The following is a 21347-nucleotide window of genomic DNA, read 5'->3' on the forward strand; positions in this document are numbered from 1 at the left end:
AAGAAGTGAATCAAAATATTTAAGTACAAAAAAATCAGCTAATACAAAAGAAGTCAGTGATGGAGGAAATGAAGGACATAAAAGGTATAAGACACACAGAAAACAAAAAACAAAATGGCAAAAGTAAGTCCTTCTTTATTACTTTAAATGTAAATGGATTAAACTCTCCAGTCAAAAGGCAGAGATTGGCAGAAGGGATTAAAAAAAATGATACAACTATATGTCGTCTATAAGAGACTCACTTGAGATCCAAAAACACAAATAAGTTGAATGTGAAAGGATGGAAAAAAAAATTCCATGCAAATAATAATGAAAAGAGAGCTGGGGTGGCCATATCATGAAAAAAAAAAAAAAAAAGACTTCCAGTAAAAATATGTTATAACAGATAAAGAAGGACATTGTATATTAATAAAAGGGTCAAATTATCACGAAGATATAACAATTATAAACACGTATGCATCTTACAATAAAACCCAAAAATATATGAAATATTGAAAGGAGAAATAGACAGTTCTACAATAATAGGAAATCAGGAAAGGTGTGTGTCACCACACCTATTCAATCTGTATATTGAGCAAATAATCCAAGAAGCTGGTCTATATAAAGAAGGACGCTGCATCAGGATTGGAGGAAAGCTCATTAACAACCTGTGATATGCAGATGACACAACCTTGTTTGCTGAAAGTGAAGAGACTTGAAGCATTTACTGATGGTCAAAGACTACAGTCTTCAATATGAGTTACACCTCAATATAAAGAAAACAAAAATCCTCACAACTGGACCAATAAGCAACATCATGATAAACAGAAAATATTGAATTTGTCAAGGATTTCGTTTTACTTGGATCTACAATCAACATCCATGGAAGCTGTAGTCAAGAAATCAAATGACATATTGGAGTGGGCAAATCCGCTGCAAAAGATCTCTTTAAAAAAATGTTAAAAAGCAAAGATGTCACTTTGAGAACTACGATAAGCCTGATCCAAGCCACGGTGTTTTCTTTTACCTCATATGCATGTGAAATCTGGGCAGTGAATAAGGAAGACTGAAGAAGAATGATGCCTTTGAATTACGGTATTCGTGAAGAATACGGAATATACCACGGACTGTCAGAAGACAAACAAATGTGCCTTGGAAGAAGTACAGCCAGAACGCTCCTTGGAAGTGAGGATGGCGAGACTTCATCTCACATACTTTGGACATGTTATCAGGAGGAACCAGCCCCTGGAGAAGGGCGTCATGCTTGGTAAAGCAGAGGGTCAGGGAAAGAGAGGAAGACCCTCAATGAGATGGATTGACACAGTGGCTGCAACAATGGGCTCAAGCATAGCAACGATTGTGCCGATGCCACAGAACCGGGCAGTGTTTTGTTCTGTTGTGCACAGGGTCACTATGAGTCAGAACCAACTCAATGGCACCTAACAACAGCAACAACAATAGCAGTTGGAGACTTCAGTATACCACTTTTAATAATGGACAGAACATCTAGACAAGAAAAATAAGGAAATGGAGGGTGTGAACAACACTGTAAACCAACGAGACCCAACAGATATGCACAGAACACTCCACTGAACACCACTGAGTGGTGCCTACCTGGGCCCTCCACAGGCACTGCTGGTCACCGGGCTGTCTGGACCCCCGACGGGCACTGCTGGTTCCTGAATGTGTTAGCATTCCACGAGGTGGGGGCAGAGCTTGGCATCGCTGGGTCAGTCAAGGAGGGCTGGAGGAAGCTCAGGGCCTCTAGGGCAGGGTCAAGGGATGCCTAGGTAGTGGGGAGCTGCTGAGAGCTCCTGAGGAGAGGTGGATGACAGGAGCAGTGCATCCAGCAACAGGATGGCAGGGTCTCCAGAGGGGCTGAGGGTCTCCAGGGAAGCTGGAAGCAGGGATGTGCTCATGAGACAGGGCGGTGGGCTGTTTGGGGGGCAGGAGTGGACACGAGCCAGAAGAAGCAGGGGCTCAGTGGCCCACGGGGTGGGGGTGGGGAGAGGGAAGGACATAGCCCAGAGCAGGCCAATGAGCCTATGGAGGAGGTGGAGCCCCAGGAAGGGGGGAGGCACTGAATATGGCAGTGGAGGGGGAGCCCCATGGTCAGAGGGTGGGTGGGAGCCACAGAGAGGGGCAACGAGGGCGGTGGACGGAGTGGGCCAGGGTGTCCTTGAGGATCCGTGAGCAGTGCCCTCCTTCAGGGGCCCCAAGACCACTCTTCCTTTTCTGGGTCGGTGGGAAGGTCCTGGAGAGGTGATGTCCTTCTCCTCTGCCTGCTGTCAGCACCGACAGGAGGGTCTGGGAGCCAAGGCATGGCAGCCAGCAGAACAGGAACCAGAACCGAACTGCTCTGGGCTGGCCCCTCCTGGGGGAAGAAAATCAAAGAAAAGAAGAAGGCTGTTGGGGTTTGGCCCGTGTTTTCTCCCATGACGGAAACGCTACGTGGCTCTTGTAAAACACTCAAAGGACACAGGAGAGAACGACAAGGAAAAGCCCCCAGAACTATCTCGGGTCATGGGGTCGGGCACATGCTGTGTGCTTGGCAACAAGGACCCCCGCTGGAAAGCACACGGCAGAGTCATTATGGTGCCTTCTCTGCAGACGACGAAGCGCAGAAGGGCTGCAGGCTCACACAGTCACCTCGATCCATAGGCAAGCAGAGCCTAAACCTGGCCTGGAGGGGTCTGCCAGAGGGGCCCAAATTTCATCTGCCAACGTCTCAAAGACATGGTGCTCACCCCCAACCATTGACTAATGTCCCCCCTCTGACGTCTGTGCTGTTCCCTCCTCCAGATGCCCTAGCTGCCTCCCTGGTGGGCCCAGAGTTGGGGTTTGGGGTTCCCTGTACTAGCTGTGAATATACCATGGACTGCCAAAAGAAGAAACAAGTCTGTCTTGGAAGAGATGGAGCCCGAATGCTCCTCAGAAGCAAGGATGGCAAGACTGTGCCTCACATACTTTGGACATATTATCAGGAAGGATCAGTCCCTGGAGAAGGACATCATGTTTGGTAAAACAGAGAGTCAGCAAAAAAGAGGAAAACCCTCGATGAGTTGAATTGACACAGTGGCTGCAACAACGGGCTCCAGCAAAGCAACAACTGTGAGGATGGTGCAGGATCAGGCAGTGTTTCTTTTTTGTTGTGCGTGGGGTCACTGTGAGTCAGAACCTACCTGACAGCACCTAACGACAACAAGCTGTGGCTGGAGACCCCCTTGGGGCACTCCTCTGGGCCTAGCCGTAAACTCTCCCTAAGGGCCCGATGGAGAAGGCAGGCGTTCTAAGTGCCTCTTGGACTGCAGTTCGTCCCTGCAAAAATTTATATGAGTATTTAATTTCCTCTCTCATTCATAAAGTAAACAGGGGTGATTTATCGGGAAGTGGCCGTAAATGTGTTCAGGCTCTGCCGTGCTAGGACCACAGCGCAGTAAATTGCCTCTAGAACTTGACCTGGGGAAGTATCTGCTTTTAAGTGATGCGCAGGCAGGAGGCAGTTGGATCCCATATTTTAGTTGGAAGGGTGCGTGGCGGGGCTGCGGCCTTCAACTGCCGGAAGCCCCGGGGGTAGCAGAGCTTTGGGGCAAGCCAGAGGCGAGCCAGAGGGACAAAGCACTCCAATGAGGAAGAGTGCTGTGAATCAAGGAGCCCGCAGTACTAGGCGCTTTCTGCATTTAGTTAGAAATCTTCCGGAAAAACTCCTTAGACCTGCCCCCGACCGCCAGGAGTTGGGGCTGCTGTCTGGTCCTGATGGTTACTTCAGGATGCAGTGACTGGGGCTCCAGGGCCACCGGGGGTGGGTGGCAGGGTCCAGGCCAAGGGACTCAGAAAAGGCTGTTTGCTGAGGTTCTCGGTGGGAGGGGTCTGTCCTCCACCGCTTTTCCTTTTGGAAACAACTTGGAGGGTTACTGAGGCGAGGGACTCCCAAAGCCAATAATAATAGAGTCAGGGGATGGCCTGGCTCAGCCTGACTAAAGAAATTACACCCATCCATCCTGACCTGAGAGTCCCTGGGTGGTGCAAACAGTTAAACTTCTTGGCCTCTAACTGAAAGTTTGGCCATTTGAGTCTACCCAGAGGCACCTCAGAAGAAAGGCCTGGCTAGCTCCTTCTGAAAAATCAGCCACTGAAAACCCTATGGAGCACAGTTCTACTCTGACACACATGGTTTGCCATGAGTCAGGGTCAACAACAACTGGGTTGGCTTTTAGTTTATTGTGACCAGGAGCCCCCGGACCCCCTTTTCTCCTCCTTTCCCCCAGTCCTCCATCCCCAAGGATAGGAAGATGGGCCAGTGGGTGCCATGTTCCAGCTATTCCTTGCCAATCCTCCCTGTGGGGCGCCACCTCCAAATCACCCAAGCCCAGGGCCCCAATGTTTCTTTGCTGGGTTAAGTCGGCGCCTAGTCCCAGGGGTCAGTCAGCCTTGAGGTGGCTTTGCCCTATGTGAACTCTGAGCTCTGCTTAGGGTCAGCGCACAGGGGACATCGTCTCTGGGCCTCACCAAAGCCACGGCTCCCTGAGCTGGTGCCCACTGCTGCCTGGGGGAGGTCACTCTGCTCTGGCAGAAGGGGCCTGGTGTCCATGGGGTCACATGTGGAATTCATGGGGGCTGGGCTCTTGACTTCCAAGCAGGGTGCAGGCCCGCTGGCTGTGACCTAGCGCTGTCTGAGAAGACTTTGTGGAGTGGTGGTGGGTGACCTCCAGAGGGGCTCGGCCCTGAGTGCCCCTCATCACTGGATGCGTAGGAGGGAATGGCACTTGGGAGGCCCAGAGGTGGACACCCTGAGTACTTATACCTGAGGGTGTTGGGAAAGGGGATCCCCAAGGCAATGGGGTGCCAGGCAGGAGGCCTGGAAAGCCTGAATGTAAGCCGGGTTCACACGTTCAGGCGTGACCCGGGGCTAAGCGGGGCTGGAGTGTTGGAAGGAATGGAGAAACAGGTCCAGATTTGCATCATGGGATGTCTGCGCTCAGGGCCAGGGGTGTGGGGGGGGGGGGCAAGGTGGGCCAAGGGGTGGGCTGTGGTAGCAATTGGGTAAGAGGCAGTGGACGGAAAGAGGGAGGGTTCCGGGGATCAGGGGATGCAGGCCATGGGGAGCAGGGGGGAGAGGACATGGCTTCTCAGTGCGTCCTGCCCTGATGAGGCGTGATGTGGCCAGCCCCGCCCCTCTACTTCCCCCTCCCCCAGACCTGCCACCCCAGTGAGGCCAGACGCCATCCACTGCGGTGCAGAGGGTGTTTTATCAGATAATAAATAAGGTAGCTGGAGCCACCCATGTCAGCATCTTGGCGGGCAAGCAGGGCATGGGGAGAGGCGCCCTCCTCGGCCTCTGTGTGGCCCTGAGGGGCTACCCCCTAAAGGGTTGGGGTTCTGGTCCCCTGATGTGCACACTGGGGAGAAGGATGGGCCACCTCTGCCCCCAGTCTCGGGGGGTGGGGGTCCTGGCCTTGATTTCTCGGCTGTGCACAGGGTCCTGGTGTGCAAAGGCTCCTCGAGGCACATGCCACAGGCAACAGCAGGAACGGTCGGCACCCCGAGTGCTTGGTCTCCAGGCCGCACTGTCCCCACAGAGGGTGGGACTGGGGCACCCTGCCCACTGCCTGAGCCCCTACTGTGTCTGGGGGGCCAGGCGGCGATGGAACTGTGGGGTGCAGGGCCCCACCCTGAGCCCCCTTGCAGCCCGATGGTGGACGTCACTAGGAGGGTGCCCGGGGGTGGTACCGAGGCCCTGCTAATGCAGGTGGGGGAGCCAGGTGGGGAGGCGTCCTTGGGCTGGACCTTGAAGAGGGCAGGGCTGGACCAGGCAGAGCATGGAGGAGGGGGTATTCAGAGTGTCCCCCCAACCCCTCCCAGCCAAGGCCCACTCAGTGATGCTCCCTTCCCCCACTGTGGGCTCTTGGATGAGGGCAAGGAGGACACAGAGGCCCTGGCACCCAGGACTGCCCAGAGCAGGGATGCTGGTGTGTGGCCCTTGGACCCAGTAGCCCAGTGGGGCGGGGCAAGGTCCTCCACCTAGGCCTGGGGCAGGGCCGCGCACGTGTCCATTGTGGCAGGCAGCTGGGGTGGACCTTGAGTTAGGGAACACCCTCAACTGCAGGTCTGACCTCCCCAAGCAGTGGGGTGGAGACTTTAGGCCACGGATCGGATCGTGGCATCCAGGAGTCGGCCAGTGCTGCCTGCCCCAGGGAGAGCCTGGACTTGGGCTCGTCCCACCACCCCTATACCTAGGCCTCCTGCCTCCACCCTGGCTGGCCTCCCTCCTCCCCAGGCCCCAGTGGGCCCATTTCTGAGCCATTATCTTGAGGCCCTGGAGCCCCCAACGAGCTCTCCAGGGTTTGTGGGGAAGGGGCTGGTCAAGGCGGAGGCGTGAGGCCAACCCTCAGGGCTGAAATGGCGCCTCCCAGCGGGTTTGGTAGCAAAAAGACCTTCTTTCATGATGGTGATAGTGGTAAGCGGTGGTTTCTAACAATGTCCTTATTTGGTCAGCTGAAAAGTTGGCACCCCAAAGAACGGTTTTCCTTTCTTCACAGGCACGCACAGACGTGCTTTCCTACGAGGGCGGTGACGGAGTGCGCTCCTGAGCTCACGGCCGAGCACGCTGATAGGTGGCTGCCCTGGGTCAGGTCTGAGCTCGTGCAGGCGTCTCGCAAGAGCGGCGGGGGGTGGGGGCTGCGCTAGGCTGGGCCAAGGACCCTGAGATTCAGGGAAGCAGGGCGCGGGCAGCTCCGTGAGCTCGGCATTGGGTTTCCAGGCGGCTCCGTGAGCTCGGTGTTGGCGGCTCTGTGAGCTCGGTGTTGGGTTTCACCGCCGCTGACAGGACCCCAGGACCATGTGGGGAGCGGGGGCCGGGGGGAGCCAGCGGGCCAAGTCCTGCTGTGGACAAGGTCATGGCCCCTCACCCTTGGCTCTGCTTTCTGGAGGGAAGCAGTGAACTCAGGGCTCTAAGTGGGAATGGGGGCAGTGGTGGTTCAGGGGTAGAATCTCACCTTCTGTTTTTGTGGGAGACCTGGGCTCAAGTCCAGGTGCACCTCCTTTGCAGCCACCACCCGTGTATCAGTGGAGACTTGTATGTTGCTAGGATGCTGAACAGGTTTCAGTGGAGCTTCCAGACTAAGACAGACTAGGAAGAAAGGCCTGGTGATCTACATCCAAAAATCAGCCTGTGAGAACCTAATGGATATCCCCAACCAATTATGGGGATGGTGCAGGGCCAGGCGCCCTTCAGGAGTGCGTGAGCCGACTCCAGCAGCTAGGACAGCAAGTGGGAGGAAGAAGCTGGGCCGTATAAATTGTCCTGCTTCCCACGCCAGGGAGCCTGGGGTCCCTTCTGTTTCCTGCTCCTGTGGGCTTCATTTCTGGAGGGTCTGCTCCCTCCTGGCTACCCACTACTGGAGGGGACAGTTGTGGGGCCCCCAGGGGATTTTGAGGTGCAGTGGCACCCCCGCCCCCCCCCCAGCGGGTTCTCAAGAGAAGATGATGTGAAATGAAGGGAGCGCAGTGCCCTGGAGAAGGGGCCTGTCCTGCCCTGTCCTGCCGTCCCTGGTTGTTTACAACCAGCCGACAGAGTGCTGGGTGGGCTGGCGGAGAAAGGGCTTCAGGAAAGAGTGCCCAGTGGCTATATTAAGGCCTATCCTGACAGCTTCCGGCCCCGGGCACTCAGGAGAAAGGCTTAAATTTAGCAGCAAGGACCATGCCCAGAGGTGGAGCACTCAGCTGCCTTCATCCCGCACATCCTGAAAAATGAAATAAAAACATGGGAAAGGAGCCCTTCCTTCTTTTCCTCTTACCTCCACCTTCCCCTCATTGACCCTGCTTCATGGACCCTGCCCCCGCCACCGACATGACTTTGTACCCCTCCAGAAAGCCTCCTTGGATTGCACTGGCTCCCAAATCGTTGCCTCCAACCCTGGGGGTGCCTAGGAATGGCTCCCCACTCCAACATGCTCGGGTTACCTGACCTGGATATGGACACATGCCCCTCCACCCTGGGGAAACTGAGGCACAGCAGGAGCGAGGGAGCTGCTCCATCCCCACTTGGGCCTGTTGTGACCTGGTGTCTTCCAGAGCCTCAGTTGTTTTCACCTGCAAAGAGGACAACAACCCAGCTCCCTTGGAGGAGGAGTGGGAAGGGGCCCTGAGGCCAGGGGACAGGCCACTGGCTTGGTTTCTGAAAGCAGGGGCTGTGGGTTGTGAGTGTCAGAGTTGCCAGGGACCCAAGGAGGAGGAGCAGCCCAGGGACCCCAGGGCAGGGATGAGGCTGGGAGCAGCCCAGGGACCCCAGGGCAGGGATGAGGGGAAGGGTTAGGACTCCTCAGGCAAAGGAGAAGAGGGAAAATAAGGCTCAAGGTCTTTATTTAACAACCTTTCTTACTGTGTCATTTATCTTTTTATAAAAAAAGACAACACCCAGGGAAATCGGGTGGAAGAACCTCTGGAGGGGCAACTTCAGACGGACGGACCTGTTCCAGAAGCTAACCCAGGATGGCCATTTTTTAAAATATAAAAGAAATGGTTTAAGCAGGGTGGTTTTGCACACGGTCAGTGTCAGCTGTTTTGATTGACTCACAAGATGTTTTAAAAAAAATTGGAATCAAATTGTGAAAAAAAAGCTTTACATTGGAAGATTTCACATAAAAGAAATCCAGATTTCTGGCTTCCTGGAAAAAATCCAGTTTTGTTGGTGAAAGGCAGCAGCAGGGTGTAAGTGTGGATGTGGCCTCTCTGCAGGCCCCACTCCCCTCCACTCCTTATTGCCTCCCTGACATCACTCACCAGCTGTCCTGGGCGGGGTGGCCTCTAGCTAGTGTTACCAGTGAATTTATCATCCAAACTGGGGCTGGGGCCTTTTGTGAGTGAAAGGGGTGCTAGTGATGATTCTGTTGGGACTGTAGGCCTCTCTGGGATGGCCACATAAGCTGGGACATGTGACCACTCCATTAGCCCCGAAGTGTGGGTCAAACAGGGCCCCAGACACAGTCCATCTGTTGGACACAGATTCTGTCAGAACAAAGCCCTTTACTGCCCCCTTGGGAAAACCATCCAAATAAATAGACAAAAGTCCACACCGACTTGCTTGTGGATGGCTGCCCCTTATGGGCAAGTCCTTGTGCAGTGCACAACCTGTACCTCTGTCCTGGCAGCCCTGTTCTCATAGGAGGGACTGTTCTCTATGCCTGTAGCTCCATCATCAAATGTGGGATGCAGGACTGACCCTAGGCGAGGCCTGAGCAGGGGGGTGGACTTGGGGTCCGGTTTTGCAGCATGAGTTCAGGGGTCTTCCAATCACAGAGCCCGTAAACATGTCGACAGTGAGTGTTGACCCAGAATTCAAGTTGGCGGTGGGCGGCCCAGGGCACAGGAGCCGACACAGTCCAGAGCCTCATGCAGCGTTCAGAGGTCCCTCTGCGGCCCGGGGGCCTGAGCCTGTATCCTACAGGCCTTCCTCCTGTTCTGAGCAGAGAGGCCTTCCCGACAGGCTAAGGCACGCCCCATGCCGTGGGCTTCCGAGGCCAGAGGAAGCCATTCCTTGGTAGGCAGGTGGGTGGGCCAGCGAGGTGCCGGCAGTGAGGTGGGTCAAATGGGTGCTGTCTTGTGGGGAGGCACCCCAGATGCCGCTTGCCTGGGGCCTAGGCCAAGGCTAGCGCACACCAGGCCTCCTGGCGCAGGGCCCCACTGAGGCCAGCCTGGGGGCCCAGGGCAGCGGAAGGGAATCCAAAGTCCTCCGGCTCAAACTTGAACTCTGATTGGCTGGGAGGCAGGGGCTCGTCCACCTGACTGGAGGCCTGCAGGGAGGACAGGCGAGTGCATGAGAACCCAGGCTGTCCGGCCCCACTCAGGGTCTGAGCCTGGATGGGTCTGAGTGGTAAGGGAGCTGGGGAGGCTTCCCTGAGGAGCCTGGGAGTGAGCTTGGGGCGCCCCGCCACACCTGGTCCCATTACCTGGGAGGTGATACTAGGCCCAGGGCACATCGGGGATGCCAGGCTAGACTTGGGCTTCAAAGTGGTCGCTGAGCTCTTGGAGTTGGGGACAGAGGACAGGCAGCCTGCGGTGCTCGCGGTGGACCCTGCGGGGAAGGCAGGTGTTTACAGATCTGCCCAGAGAGGCATCAGGACTCCTCAAGTCACACAGCAAGTGAGGGGTGGGTGTGGCCGACTCAGCTGCAGCTCCTTTGACCCCCACCCCAGCCCCTCCTCAGTCAGAGCATAACAGGGCAGAAGTGGGGGCATTTGCATCTGGGGAGGACGATGCTTGAGCCAAACATAAACCCAAACCCAAACTCAAACCTGTTGCCGTCAAGTTGATTCTGACTCATAGAGACCCTAAAGGACAGAGTAGAACTGCCCCGTAGGGTTTCCAAGGAGTGCCTGCTGGATTCGAACTGCCGACCTTTTGGTTAGCAGCCATAGCTCTTAATCTACACCGCCAGGGTTTCCTCAGCCAAACATATAAATCTCTAACGGTGGAATTTCAGAAACTAAAAGCGACCCCATGGGGAGAATGTGCACCCCCAGACCTGGCACCAGCCTCGCCTGGTCCCAGCCCCCCACACCTGATCCACCTGAGGAGCCCCTGTTCTTGGCGGTGCCTTTAGGTTTCCTCTTTCGAGTCTGGATGCTCTCCTTCTTCATCGCCAGAGGCCGTGGCACCTGGTGGAGCGGCAGGGGGTGGAGTGGGGCCTAGGTCCTCTCCTCCCCCTACCGTGGGAGCTGCCCAAGTCTTCATAGCCCCGACTGGCCAGCGTGCACCCCAGCTGGGCACCTTCCTCCCTGGCGGGAAAGGAGTAGCCCATAGTGGCTGAGGCTGGGGCGCCCCAAGGGGGGACTCAGATGTTCCAGCCTCAGTGGCCCCGTCTGTACAATGGGAGTAACCGTATGAGGCCCTGCAGTAAAGCGTGGCGCGGGCAGTCGGCAGGCTCATGCGTGTGACACATGTGCTACTCAGCACAGGGGCCGCCATCCCTGCCAGCTCCTCCCTGGCCTGGTCTCTGCCCTGGCTGGAGGGCGCCCTCTGTGCCCACTCCCGCCCCGTGGCGGTCCACTCACCCCATGAAGCTTCATGTAGAGACCGCAGGCATTGCACACGGGCTCGCCCTCTGCGCTTCGTCGCCACAGCGTTGTGTTGGTGGTGCGGCAGTTGGTGCAGCAGAGGCCGGCGCGGCGGGAGGAGGACTGTGGGGATGTCACGGCTGCTGAGAACCCAGCGCTGGACACTGACCACCGGAGCGGGGGGCGGGAGCCAGGCCCAGGACTGACCGCCAGCCAGGCTAGGGGAGCTGGTGCGTGAGGGTGCTGAGGTTGTGAGCTCTGCCCGCACCGGCCTGGCAGGCCTCGGTTGGCCCTGGTGCGGGTCACGCCATCCTTGTGGGCCTTAGTTTCCCCATCGGTAAAGCAGGATGATGACAGACCCACCCTGCCTGGCTGTGGGGTTAGGGATGCAGCTTGAGAAGGGCCAGGCACAGGGAGGTGACGTAGGGACATGCTACCATCTTCCTGTGGTGCCTCTTTAGCCACCAACACGTGTCCGTGGTGAGGCAGCCCTCAGAGCCACGGACCCCAAGATCTGGCCCTGCGCTCAGCGTTTGGGGCACCTGCCTCCCTCCCAGGCCAGTGGGCCCATTCTTAGCAGCAGCACCCACAGCTCAAGAACTCCCCCTGACTCCCACTGCCCACTGGACAGAAGACCAAGGCACCGGTCCCTGTCTGCCTGGGCCTCCTCCCCTCACTGTTTGCTGTGCTCCCATACCTCTCACCCCTTCCTGCCTCAGCCTCTGCTGGAAGACTGACCTCTGACCCTGCAGACCCAAATCTAACCTGGGACCTGACCTCGGCACGTAGGAACCTCCTGGGGCCCCAGTTCAAGAGCCAGCTCCAGGGTCCTGTCAGTGGTTCTGGTGGGGCTCAGGAATCTGGATTCAACTGGCCTAGGGGGACCTGATGGCTGGCTTGGGGGACCACTGCAGGAGGCCTGCTCAGGGGGCACCTCAACAGCTCAGTGGCCCTGCTCCTGGCTGAGCCACCTCTCTTGGGGTTCGGATGGAGTCCTGTGCCCTCCCAGGCTGGGAGTGCCACAGTAAGATGCTCGGACCCAAAGCCCCCGCAGCCCAGCAGTGCCATCTTGCAGGTGACTCCACCCTCCCAGCCGCCTCTCCTTGGAGGCTGCTGGCTCTCCTCACCCCACAGCCCCTGCCTGCAGACCCATGGGCCCATCCGGCCCCCTTTTCCCTTTGTACGGCTCCATCAGGTGGCTCCTGACGCCTGTCGCCAACCCGGTGCCCCTGTGGGATCTCTAGCCAGCCCCTGCCTGCAGTGAGTCTGTACCCCCAGCTCAGGGCACAGCCAGAGAGAACCATGCGCCAAAGGAATCCACCCCGGATAAGGGCTGGGGGTAGACACGGGCTGGCCTCCGTTTCCGCATCTGCCCTCAGTCCTGGATCCCTTCTTGCTGCCGTGACCAAGCATCTGCTACCCCTCCCCCCAGGCTGCGGTCAGCTGGTCAAGGGTGCAGGCCTGGGTGCCAGGGGTTTTCTGTGATGGCCCAAGAGGAGCGGTCTGGGGTATCGAGGGTCTCCCTGATACCTTCACAGACTGACAACTGTGCAGAGCCATTGTGCAACCATTGGATATTCCTCAGACAGAAAACACCTCCTCACCAGCCCCACCCTACCCCAGGTGCCCACAGGCGACCCTGTCAGAGGTTCCAGAGACTTCCATCCTGTGTAATGTGGGGCTCGGCTGGGCTCAGCCCCACTTGGCCCTGGCTCTGGGACAAAAGGAGGAAAGGAGAGGGAAGCACAAGGTCTTGGTGACCAGAGCGGGAGCCACCGAGGCGGCTCTAGAGGGCTGAAGGTCCTGTCTGGCTAGGAGGCGGGTAGGACAGCCGCCCTGTCCCCTGGCTGATGGCCTCGATGCCATGGCTGAGTTGGGCCTGGTGTCCAGGCACTTGGGGGTTGCTAGGAGTCTCTGCCATGGAGATCACTGGGCCTGGCAGAGGCCCTGGCAAAACCAGAAGGGAGGGTTGGTCAGCCCCCGAGGTGGATGGCGGGGAACTCTCTGAGGCAGGAGCACTGGACTCCAAGTTGGCTGGGGGCCCCAGCCCCAGCCCCTCTGGGAAACGTAGACCCCGGCCAGAGGGCAGCTGCTTTTACTGGGTGGGATTTGACTCTGTCCCCCATTCCCAATCCACCTCCTAGTGAGGGAGCTGTGGACACGGCGTGGAGCCTGGCCCTCAGGGCCCATTGTCCCTCATGGGGCAGGGCCCCCTCCCAGCCTTGTGGTTGCCACCTACCTCAGCCCAGGCTCCCTGACTTCCACCATCCGCCTGCCTTCCTGAAGCGGAGAAGGCCTCGGGACCTGCCTGGAGTCACCAGATTTAGCCAAGAGAGGACACCCAGCTAAATGGACTTCAGATAAGCAACAAACACTGCAGGCAAGCCTGTTTCATGCAGTATCAGTGACACACTGGTACTTTTGTTTTTCTGAAATTCACACTTACCTGGGTGCCCTTATCTGGTGACCCTGACCCACCCTCTGGATCCCACTGTGGTCCCCACCTCCGGCTGTGCCTTCAAGCTAATGGGGCCCACAGTCTGAGGCTTGCCCCTCCCTCCGCAGTGGAGACCCTGGGCCGTTTTAGCAATCATTCTCACTTGGAGTTCACGTAGCTGCCTCCACGATTCAGAAGAACATGTGTCCTTGAAACCTCATGAATCACAGCACGAAAACAGTCTCCTCTGACCTTTCAGCAACTTCCTCTTAAAGATCTTTCTCACAGACCCTCACGAGGGCACAGAGACTCAGACGGAGGATGGGGCGCTCCAGTGCTGTTTTCAATAGCATGTGTGAGCACATGCACACATGTATACACATGTGTACACAGGCACAGATGTACACACGTGCACACATGCACTTGAATGCACACATATGCACACACAGACATGGATACTTACATACACATGCACGCACACGCACATGCACCCCCTGGAGGGAGGCAGGGCTGTGTGAACTGAGGACCCAAAACTGTCTCCGCAACACGGACTATGGAGAGAAATGAAAGCCGAGGGACCCGCATGAAACATCTGTGCAGAAACCACCCTCAGCAGCAGGCACACTCATCACCTTACACCCTGGGGCTTGAAGGATAAAATCCAGACCCCCCGTCTGAATCTTCGTACAACGAGTCTATGAAATTAAGGCCTGGAAGGAAAGGGCAAGCCCTTTAAATGTGCCGGTGCTTCCTCTGTTAACCATTTTCCTCTACCTCTGCAGGAGGTCAGTTTACGGTGGGAAACTGAGGCTCAGAGGAGCCGAAAGACCCAGCCAAGTGTGCTTTGCTTCCAGGACGTGCTCCTGGTGGTGCCCTTGGCCTGCACTGGTGTCCCTGAGCCCTCCACACCCTGCCGGACGCACAGGCCTCCATCTGTCCTTCCTCACCCTCCAGACAGGCACCAGGCATGGCTGTGCTCAGAGCCCCGCGCGCCCCAGCCCCTCCCAGCTGGGTTTCTTTCCTCTTCTCTGGTCTGTTCTTTTCAAAGGAAGTGGGACTTCAAAGCCTGCTCAGCAGCCCTGAGCGCCAGGCCCCTGTGAGTCTGAAAAAGACCCAGATAAATCGGGTGGGGCCGGCGCCGTGCTGGTAGGAGGTACAGAGAGGGAGAGATTGGAGCTGGTGTGGAGGGACAGGCAAGCGCACACGAAGAGGCACTTTGAAAAATAAAAACTGCAATTCACTAGCAGCCTGCAGCCTTCTCTCAGATCAGAGCCTGCCACCCACAATCGGCAGATGTGCCACGGATGGCGGCAGTGGTGGCCAAGGGGTCTGAGCCTCTGGGGATAAGGGTGGATGGGATGGCCTCCAATCTCAGCAGGACGCTCTGGGGAGAGACGTGTGGCTGACACTGGACATGGTAAAGCCCTCATGTACCCACTGCCTGACGAGGCAAACGGTGCTGAAGGCTGAGAGTCCATGAGCGGCTAGGCAGGAAGGAACTGGAGGTAGTGAGGGCAAGGCCTCAGCTCAACCAAGGACACTCAGCCACACGTGGCACTGTGACTCCTGGGGCTGGCACCAGGGCGGCTTTGGGACTGTGGGTCTGCCCTGCTGCCCACTCTGCCATCTGCTCTGACCTTGGCTGTAGCCCTGCTTTAGCCTGGGCTCCAGTGTCTGGTGCAGTGGGCCTGTATGCGGGGGTGGGGGGGCTGCATGGGGCTCGGAGAGTGCCTGGCTGTGCCCACACACATGCAAGTCAAACAGTAGGAGAAGAGGGGGAAGGAGGAGAGGAGACCACCACCAGCCATCCTCTGCCAACTACACCGAAGGAGGGAGGAGAAACCACTACCAGCCATTTTCCCTGCCACCTACATTGACGGAAGGGTTGACCACCACTAGCCATCTTCCACGCTGTCTATACTGACGGAGCGGGGAGAAACCACCACCAGCCAACCTCCCTGCCATCTACACTGATGGAGGGGGGACCACCACCAGCTGTCCTCTGCTGTCTACACTGACAAGAGGATCACCACCAGCCATCCTCTGCCATCTACACTGACAGAGGGAGGACCATCACCAGCTTTCCTCTGCCGTCTACACTGATGAGAGCCCCGTCTGCATCCCGAGGATGCTCACAAACAAGCACACCAAAGGGCTCCTTGTCACTGTCAGGCTCCTGTATGCTGGTGCCAAGCTCCTGGGCCTTGCAGTCATTTAAAGAGGATTAGAACAAACCCTCCCCGGGACCCCTCCCCCGTGCCTGTTCTGAACACTAGGGGGGAGGGGGAGGTGCAGCTGGGAAACTGGGGGGCAAGTCTAGGGGTGACCGGCCTGATCCTGCCACTGCTGGGTGCCACGGGAGCCCAGGGCTCTGTCTTGGGATTTCCATACTGAGCCTGGAAGGCCCTGCCAGAACCAGCCACAGGTAGGTGAGGACCTGGGCAGGGGCCCCCGGCATGAGTCAGAGGAACACCAGGTCCTACTTCGGGGAGCTGGGGCACAGAGCAGCCTGTGATGCCCCAGTACACTTCCTGGCGTGTTCCACACACACCCAGATCTCCATAGTGCTGGACACTGGTGACCAGGCCCACCCCACACCCAGGGCTGTGGCCTCAGGATGAGCAGGCCCACGGGGATGCAGATGCCAACGTCCTGGAGCCTCTTGGGTGCTGGTGTTCTGAGCCTGCACAGCACTGCCTGAGCTCCCTGTACCATGAGGCTGATTTAATCTCTCCAGCGTGGCAGAAGGGCAGTTACTGAGCCCCTCTCCCCATTTCTCAGGTGAGAAGACTGAGGCTCCAAGGGCTGGAGAACTGTCCACTCGATGCCGCACCCCAGGCCAGGAGACACAGGACACATGCAGGGGCACAGGGTGCACGGGGCAGGGAGTCCTGAGTCAAAGCCTGGGCCTACCCACATGGGCTTTGCGCTCTGAGCCCCACCACACCTGGGCTACTGAGAAGGGAAGTAAGATGGGCGGCTCTGCCTGCCCTACCCACCAAGCCAGGAATTTTCTGCCTTGAAGTGGGTCCTGCATGTGGTGGGGGCACAGGCAGGCTCCCTCCTGGTCCTCTGTTCTGCACTCTGTCTTTGGCACCCAGGTCAGGAATTGCTAGAGAGGAGTGGGCAAAGCCCAAGGATCGGCCAGCCTGCTGCCTGGGGCTGGGGCTGGGGCCTGGGGGTGCTGGTCCCCTTCCCCTTCAGGAGGCCACACCAGACACCAGGTCACACTGCACCCCCAAGGAAGGAGGGGCGATTGCTGAGGCAGATGGGCTAAGGAAGAAGCCGAGGGCGTAAAGGCGAGCTTGGGGGACCCACAGCACCCCAAACTCTTAGCCAGCTGGGTGGAAGAACAGTTTCTGCCTGAAAACAACCTGACCTGTCAGTCCGCTGTGGACTCAGCAAGGAAAGGTTGGGCCCAGGCCCCCAGCACAAACCAGAGCCTCTGACTGCCGCCAAGGCTTGGAAGCGAGCGGCCGGAGAGTAACTGACAGAGAATCAAAATCAACACGGTTCAGAGTAGCAATCGACCACGAAGGGTCGGGGACAGCGGCAGCCAGGGCATGGTGGCCCTTGAACTGGGCCCAGAAGGACAAGCAGAGCCTTCTGCCTGGCCCTGCATGCAGGGCTCACACCAGCTGGAGACCAGAGAGCCTGGGCCCCCAGGGAACATGCCCCTGGCTTGTCCCCAGCACTCAGGGCCTCCCTTAACTTGAACCAACTTTCAAACAAGTTCCTGCCACCATCTTATTGTGAAACAAGTTGAACATAAAATTTGCCTGTGAAACAGTGTAGAAGAAAGTTATATTAAAACTTTCACACCAGCTTTTGGGGGTCTGTCCTGCTCAGCAAAAGTTGGGGCTCCCCAGTCCACATTCCCTGCTTAACCACTCCCACACGGAAAGAAGAACCAAAAGTGAAAACAAGCTTTGCCCAAGGAGGCAGGAACAGGCACAGACCCAGTTTTCTTTCCACCTGTGTGGGACGTGCCCCCCAAGGGGGCGGGCAGGACCAAAGGCCCCTCCCATTGCAGACTTCACTGCCCCCCAACAAGGCATCTAGCCAGCTGTCCCCATCCCCCGTGGAGTCCTCTCCCCACCTCCTGGGTCGAAGTTTCAGGAAGCACACAGACCCGCGAGCTCCACAGTGCCAGTCCAAGCGGGGGGGGTGGGGGGAGCTTTTGACCCACTGGGGCCCTCCAGGTGCCCCACCGCCCCTGGAGACAGAGCTGCCTCTTCCCTGCTGTAGGTTTCCCGGTGCTGGTGCCTAGAGGAGCTGAGCTCAGAGGGCCAATGGAACCTGGGACCGTCCCTATCCAAACTGCTGCCCTGGTCCCACATCCTCGCTCACTCCCCCAGCAAGCACTTCTTCCCCACCAGGTCACTAGAGCTGCCCGGGTGGGTCAAAGATGCTGGCCATCCCCATTTGCCCTCCTGGGGCCTCGAGTCCTAGCTCCCTCCCTCCCACACAAGGTCTCCCAGTCTCCCTGAGATGCCAGGGTAAGTCTGAGAGGGGCTGAGCTGGATCCCATGGAGGGACCCCCCGGCTGTCTCCGTCCAAGAACCTCCCTCACTCCCACACATGAGGCCTCCCCCATCCAGTCACTTCAGAGTCCCCGAGTGGATTGCAGTAGCTGAGCAGCCGGCCCCACCCTGCTGGCCTCTGCTCCGCTCCGCCGCCGCTGCCGCCGCTGCTCCCGCTGCCGCTCCCTCACTCACCAGGCGCTTCTGGGGCTGCACCAAAGGCCGGTTGATGCCGTTCATCTTGTGGTAGAGGCCGCAGGCGTTGCACAGGTAGTGACCGGTGCCGTCGCGGCGCCACAGCGGTGTGGACAGGGCCCCGCAGTTGACGCACTCGCGACCTTCTCCAGGGAACTCCTCCAGGAAGTCGGACACTGTGAGACAGGCAGCTGGTGGGGGACCATCCTGCACCCTGCCATCTTCCCTTGTACTCTTTTATTTTTACTTTTATCTTCTTTTTTTTTGCCTTAAAATTTTTTTATTTTAAAACGAACTAATTAATTAAGCTTTAGATTTTAACTTTTATTTTAAATTTACATACAGTAAAACTTGTGCTGAACTTAAAAAAGTCGTCAGAGATGGTTTTTATAAAGCGGGTTAATAGATCCAGCCTGGTGGCCAGGCATCCCCCTCTTCATAGCTCTCCTCCAGCTTTCTTGGGGAGGCACCAGCCTCTACGAGGGAGGTGGCAAAAGGGCCAGAACCAGGACTCTGGTGCCTTCGCTCCACAAAAGGGCTGCACCCCCTCAGGCCTGCCTTGTCCTCTGCAAAGTGGGACGATTTCCGCGGACCTGGGGTGGCTTTTTTTTTGGGGGGGGGTGGCTAGGTTAAATGAGATACGTCTCTGTACATGGAAGTTGGAACGATTTTTACAGTTTATGTTTGCTGTGATTGTAACAACCGGCCCACCTCGCCCCCCACTGGGTGGTTGCACATGGGGTTTGGGATGGGGTCACCATAGACCCCTCCTGGTCGGCACGCACGCGGGTGGCTGGGGTGCCCAGTGGGGACCATGCAGGACCAATCCTCGCCAGGCTGGGGTTGGGCGCCAGGCACTGGGCTGCCTGGGCGGCAGGGCCAGGGCACCCTTGGGTCTGGGCCGCAGGGTTTCCTGCGCGGGGGGGCAGGCCAAGGCTGGCCTGGAGCAGGGCAGACAGGACGGCCCCAGCAAACACGGAGGCCCTCGGGTTTTGGGCCCGCAACACCTCTCCCCGGGAAGAAGAAGTGGTGGCGCCAACTACTCAGAACCCGGGGGGAGCTGCAGATGCTGCAGATGCCTGGAATCGGATTATTCACATTTACACCCCTGGAGTGATGGAAATCAGGCCTCCAATTATAATACAGAAACATCACACATCAAGGAGATGACTGACGGAAGTGGCTCGAATAAACCAGTATATCGAGCTTTATAAAAATCATTTCCCAAACTGACTTCATAAAAACATTCAAGATTTAGGCTCCGGATTGCCATGATCCAGAATGTGGTTTTGTGTTGGGATGAATGGGAGACAGTAATAAATACATTTTCTTACTAATGTGTAAAAAAAAAAAAATTGGATTAGGTCCTCAAGTCCCAGAGTTCTGGGCCTGCCCCCTGCGTCCCCGAGTGCAGCGCTCTGGCGCTGGGGGAGGTCATTTCGCAGGGTGCGGGTTTGCGCCCCGAATACCAGCATCCAGACCGAGTCAGCGCAAACACCCCCACTCCCCGAACTCACCGAAGGCGGCCCTGCGGCCTGGAAGACCGGCGGGTCGGCCCTGCAGGCCGGCCGAGCGGCCCTGCAAACCCGGCAGGACACTGGTGTCGAATGGCCCAGTGGCCCAGGTCGGGGTCACATCGGGGCCCACGTAGGGCGGATAGGCTCCGGGGTACGAAGCTCCCACGGGTCGCCCGAGCGGAGCTGGGTACTGTTCGCGACCCAGCAGCGCACCTTGGTAGGCGTCGCCATCCCGGCCCCCAGCTCCGCCGCCGCCGGGCCCCGGCGGACTGTGCGCGAAGGGAAAGGCAGCAGACCCGGGCGGCTGAGCAGGCGGCGGGTGCGGGCTGCCCGCGCCAAAGGCGGACGGGTCTGCAGCTGCCTGAGCCCAGCCAGGGTGCACGGCGAGCGCGGGGGGCTGCGGACCCGGCTCGCACGCGGGCAGGTAGGGCAGCATGGAGGACACGCGCGCCGGCGGCACGAACACCGGGGAGCCTGCGCCCGGCGCGTGTAGGAAGGTGCCCGAGTCTGCGTAGGCGGCCTGGTTGGGGCTCGGGGCCAGTGCCAGGCTTTGGTACATCTTCCCGGGAGCAGCCTTGACCTGCAGGGAAGAGGGACCGGAATCAGGGTCGTGGCTGCGTGCGGCCCCCGCCAGCGTCCGCGCTTGTGCCCGGCAGGTGCCACTGCTGGGGCCCTGCGGCATGGCTGCTTCCAGCGCGGCTCTGGAGCCCGCGAGGGCGGGCCCGAGCGGCGTCCCCAGGGTGGCCCGGGAGCCAAGCCCACTTTCTCCACCGCCGGGCTTCGGGGGTCCCGGGGTGACTCAGTGGCTAAGGGGACGGGCCTGGGGTGCGGAGCCCCGCGCGCCGCGGGAGGGCGCTGGGCCGAGGCACTCACCAGAAGTCGAGAGGGCCGGGCCGGGGCCGGAGGGCGCGGACGACCCGACGGGTGCGGCTGGCGCGGCGGGCCAGCAACAGGCCGGCTGGAGACTGGAGCCCAGGCGGCGCGGCTCGGCAGGGAACCCCGGGGTCAGGCCGCCCCTCGCCGCCGCCCCGCCCCCCAGCGCCGCCCCGCCCCTCGGTCCTGCCTACCCGCGGGGTCAGCGTCTGGACTCAGGCCTCCGCACCGCGTGATCCTAGCGTGCGGGACCCGCGGGGCTAGGCGGCAAAGGCGACCGGGACGTCCCGCGCGGGCGTCCACGCACTGGTCCACCACCGAGAGGGCGGTCTCGAAGGACCCCCGGGGGTTGGGCGCTGAGGCGTCTGTAACTTTGTTCAGAGACTCGGAGGCCCACTCTCTACCCCCTCGCCGGCGCCGGGCTCCGGCCCAGGGCTGGCCTCGCGTCTTGTTGTGGGCTGTGGGCGAGTCCCTGAGCCCGGCGGCCGCGCTTAAGAACACGCGGTGGTGGGGCCCGTGGTCGTTCACACTGCGTCCGGACTTAAGGTCCAGCGCCGGTCTCGGCCTCTAAGGGGACCACCGTCTCGAGTCCCTGGACTCAGAGCCGGTGTGCAATAGGCCACCACACGCGCCTAGTCCAGCGGGAGCCCTGCAACTTCCTCAATTTTTGAACAAATGGGGGTGCCGGGGGTGCAGGCTCTCAGCTGAGGAGTAGGAGCAGGTCTGGCATGATCTGGGGCCCCAGCGGAATGTGAATGAGCTCAGAGGC

The 21347-nt window shown here is 58.6% G+C and overlaps 1 protein-coding gene across 1 annotated transcript; it reads right to left on the reverse strand.

Moving 5' to 3' along the window:
* Window positions 1-9154: 9154 nt before the first annotated feature.
* On the reverse strand, window positions 9155-20264 carry GATA5 (GATA binding protein 5). The gene is made up of 6 exons (XM_003421769.3): window positions 19706-20264; window positions 18189-18364; window positions 11031-11156; window positions 10547-10634; window positions 9927-10051; window positions 9155-9770 (listed from the first exon to the last, which is right to left on the reverse strand). Exons 1-6 carry the CDS (start codon window positions 20262-20264, stop codon window positions 9615-9617), a joined length of 1230 nt encoding a protein of 409 aa, XP_003421817.2. The 3' UTR covers window positions 9155-9614.
* Window positions 20265-21347: the final 1083 nt, after the last annotated feature.

This window comes from Loxodonta africana, chromosome 24, assembly GCF_030014295.1.
Source record: "Loxodonta africana isolate mLoxAfr1 chromosome 24, mLoxAfr1.hap2, whole genome shotgun sequence".
NCBI lineage: Eukaryota > Metazoa > Chordata > Mammalia > Proboscidea > Elephantidae > Loxodonta > Loxodonta africana.

What these genes read in the sequence shown, in the direction of transcription:
- GATA5 (XM_003421769.3), bottom strand. Translation starts at nt 20,264, where the DNA reads ATGTACCAAAGCCTGGCACTGGCCCCGAGCCCCAACCAGGCCGCCTAC. An exon ending in AGGCCGCAGGGCCGCCTTCG is followed by an intron (nt 18,365 to 19,705) that starts GTGAGTTCGGGG and finishes CCTGTCTCACAG; the next exon opens with TGTCCGACTTCCTGGAGGAG. An exon ending in GGCCTAGTATCACCTCCCAG is followed by an intron (nt 9,771 to 9,926) that starts GTAATGGGACCA and finishes TCCTCCCTGCAG; the next exon opens with GCCTCCAGTCAGGTGGACGA.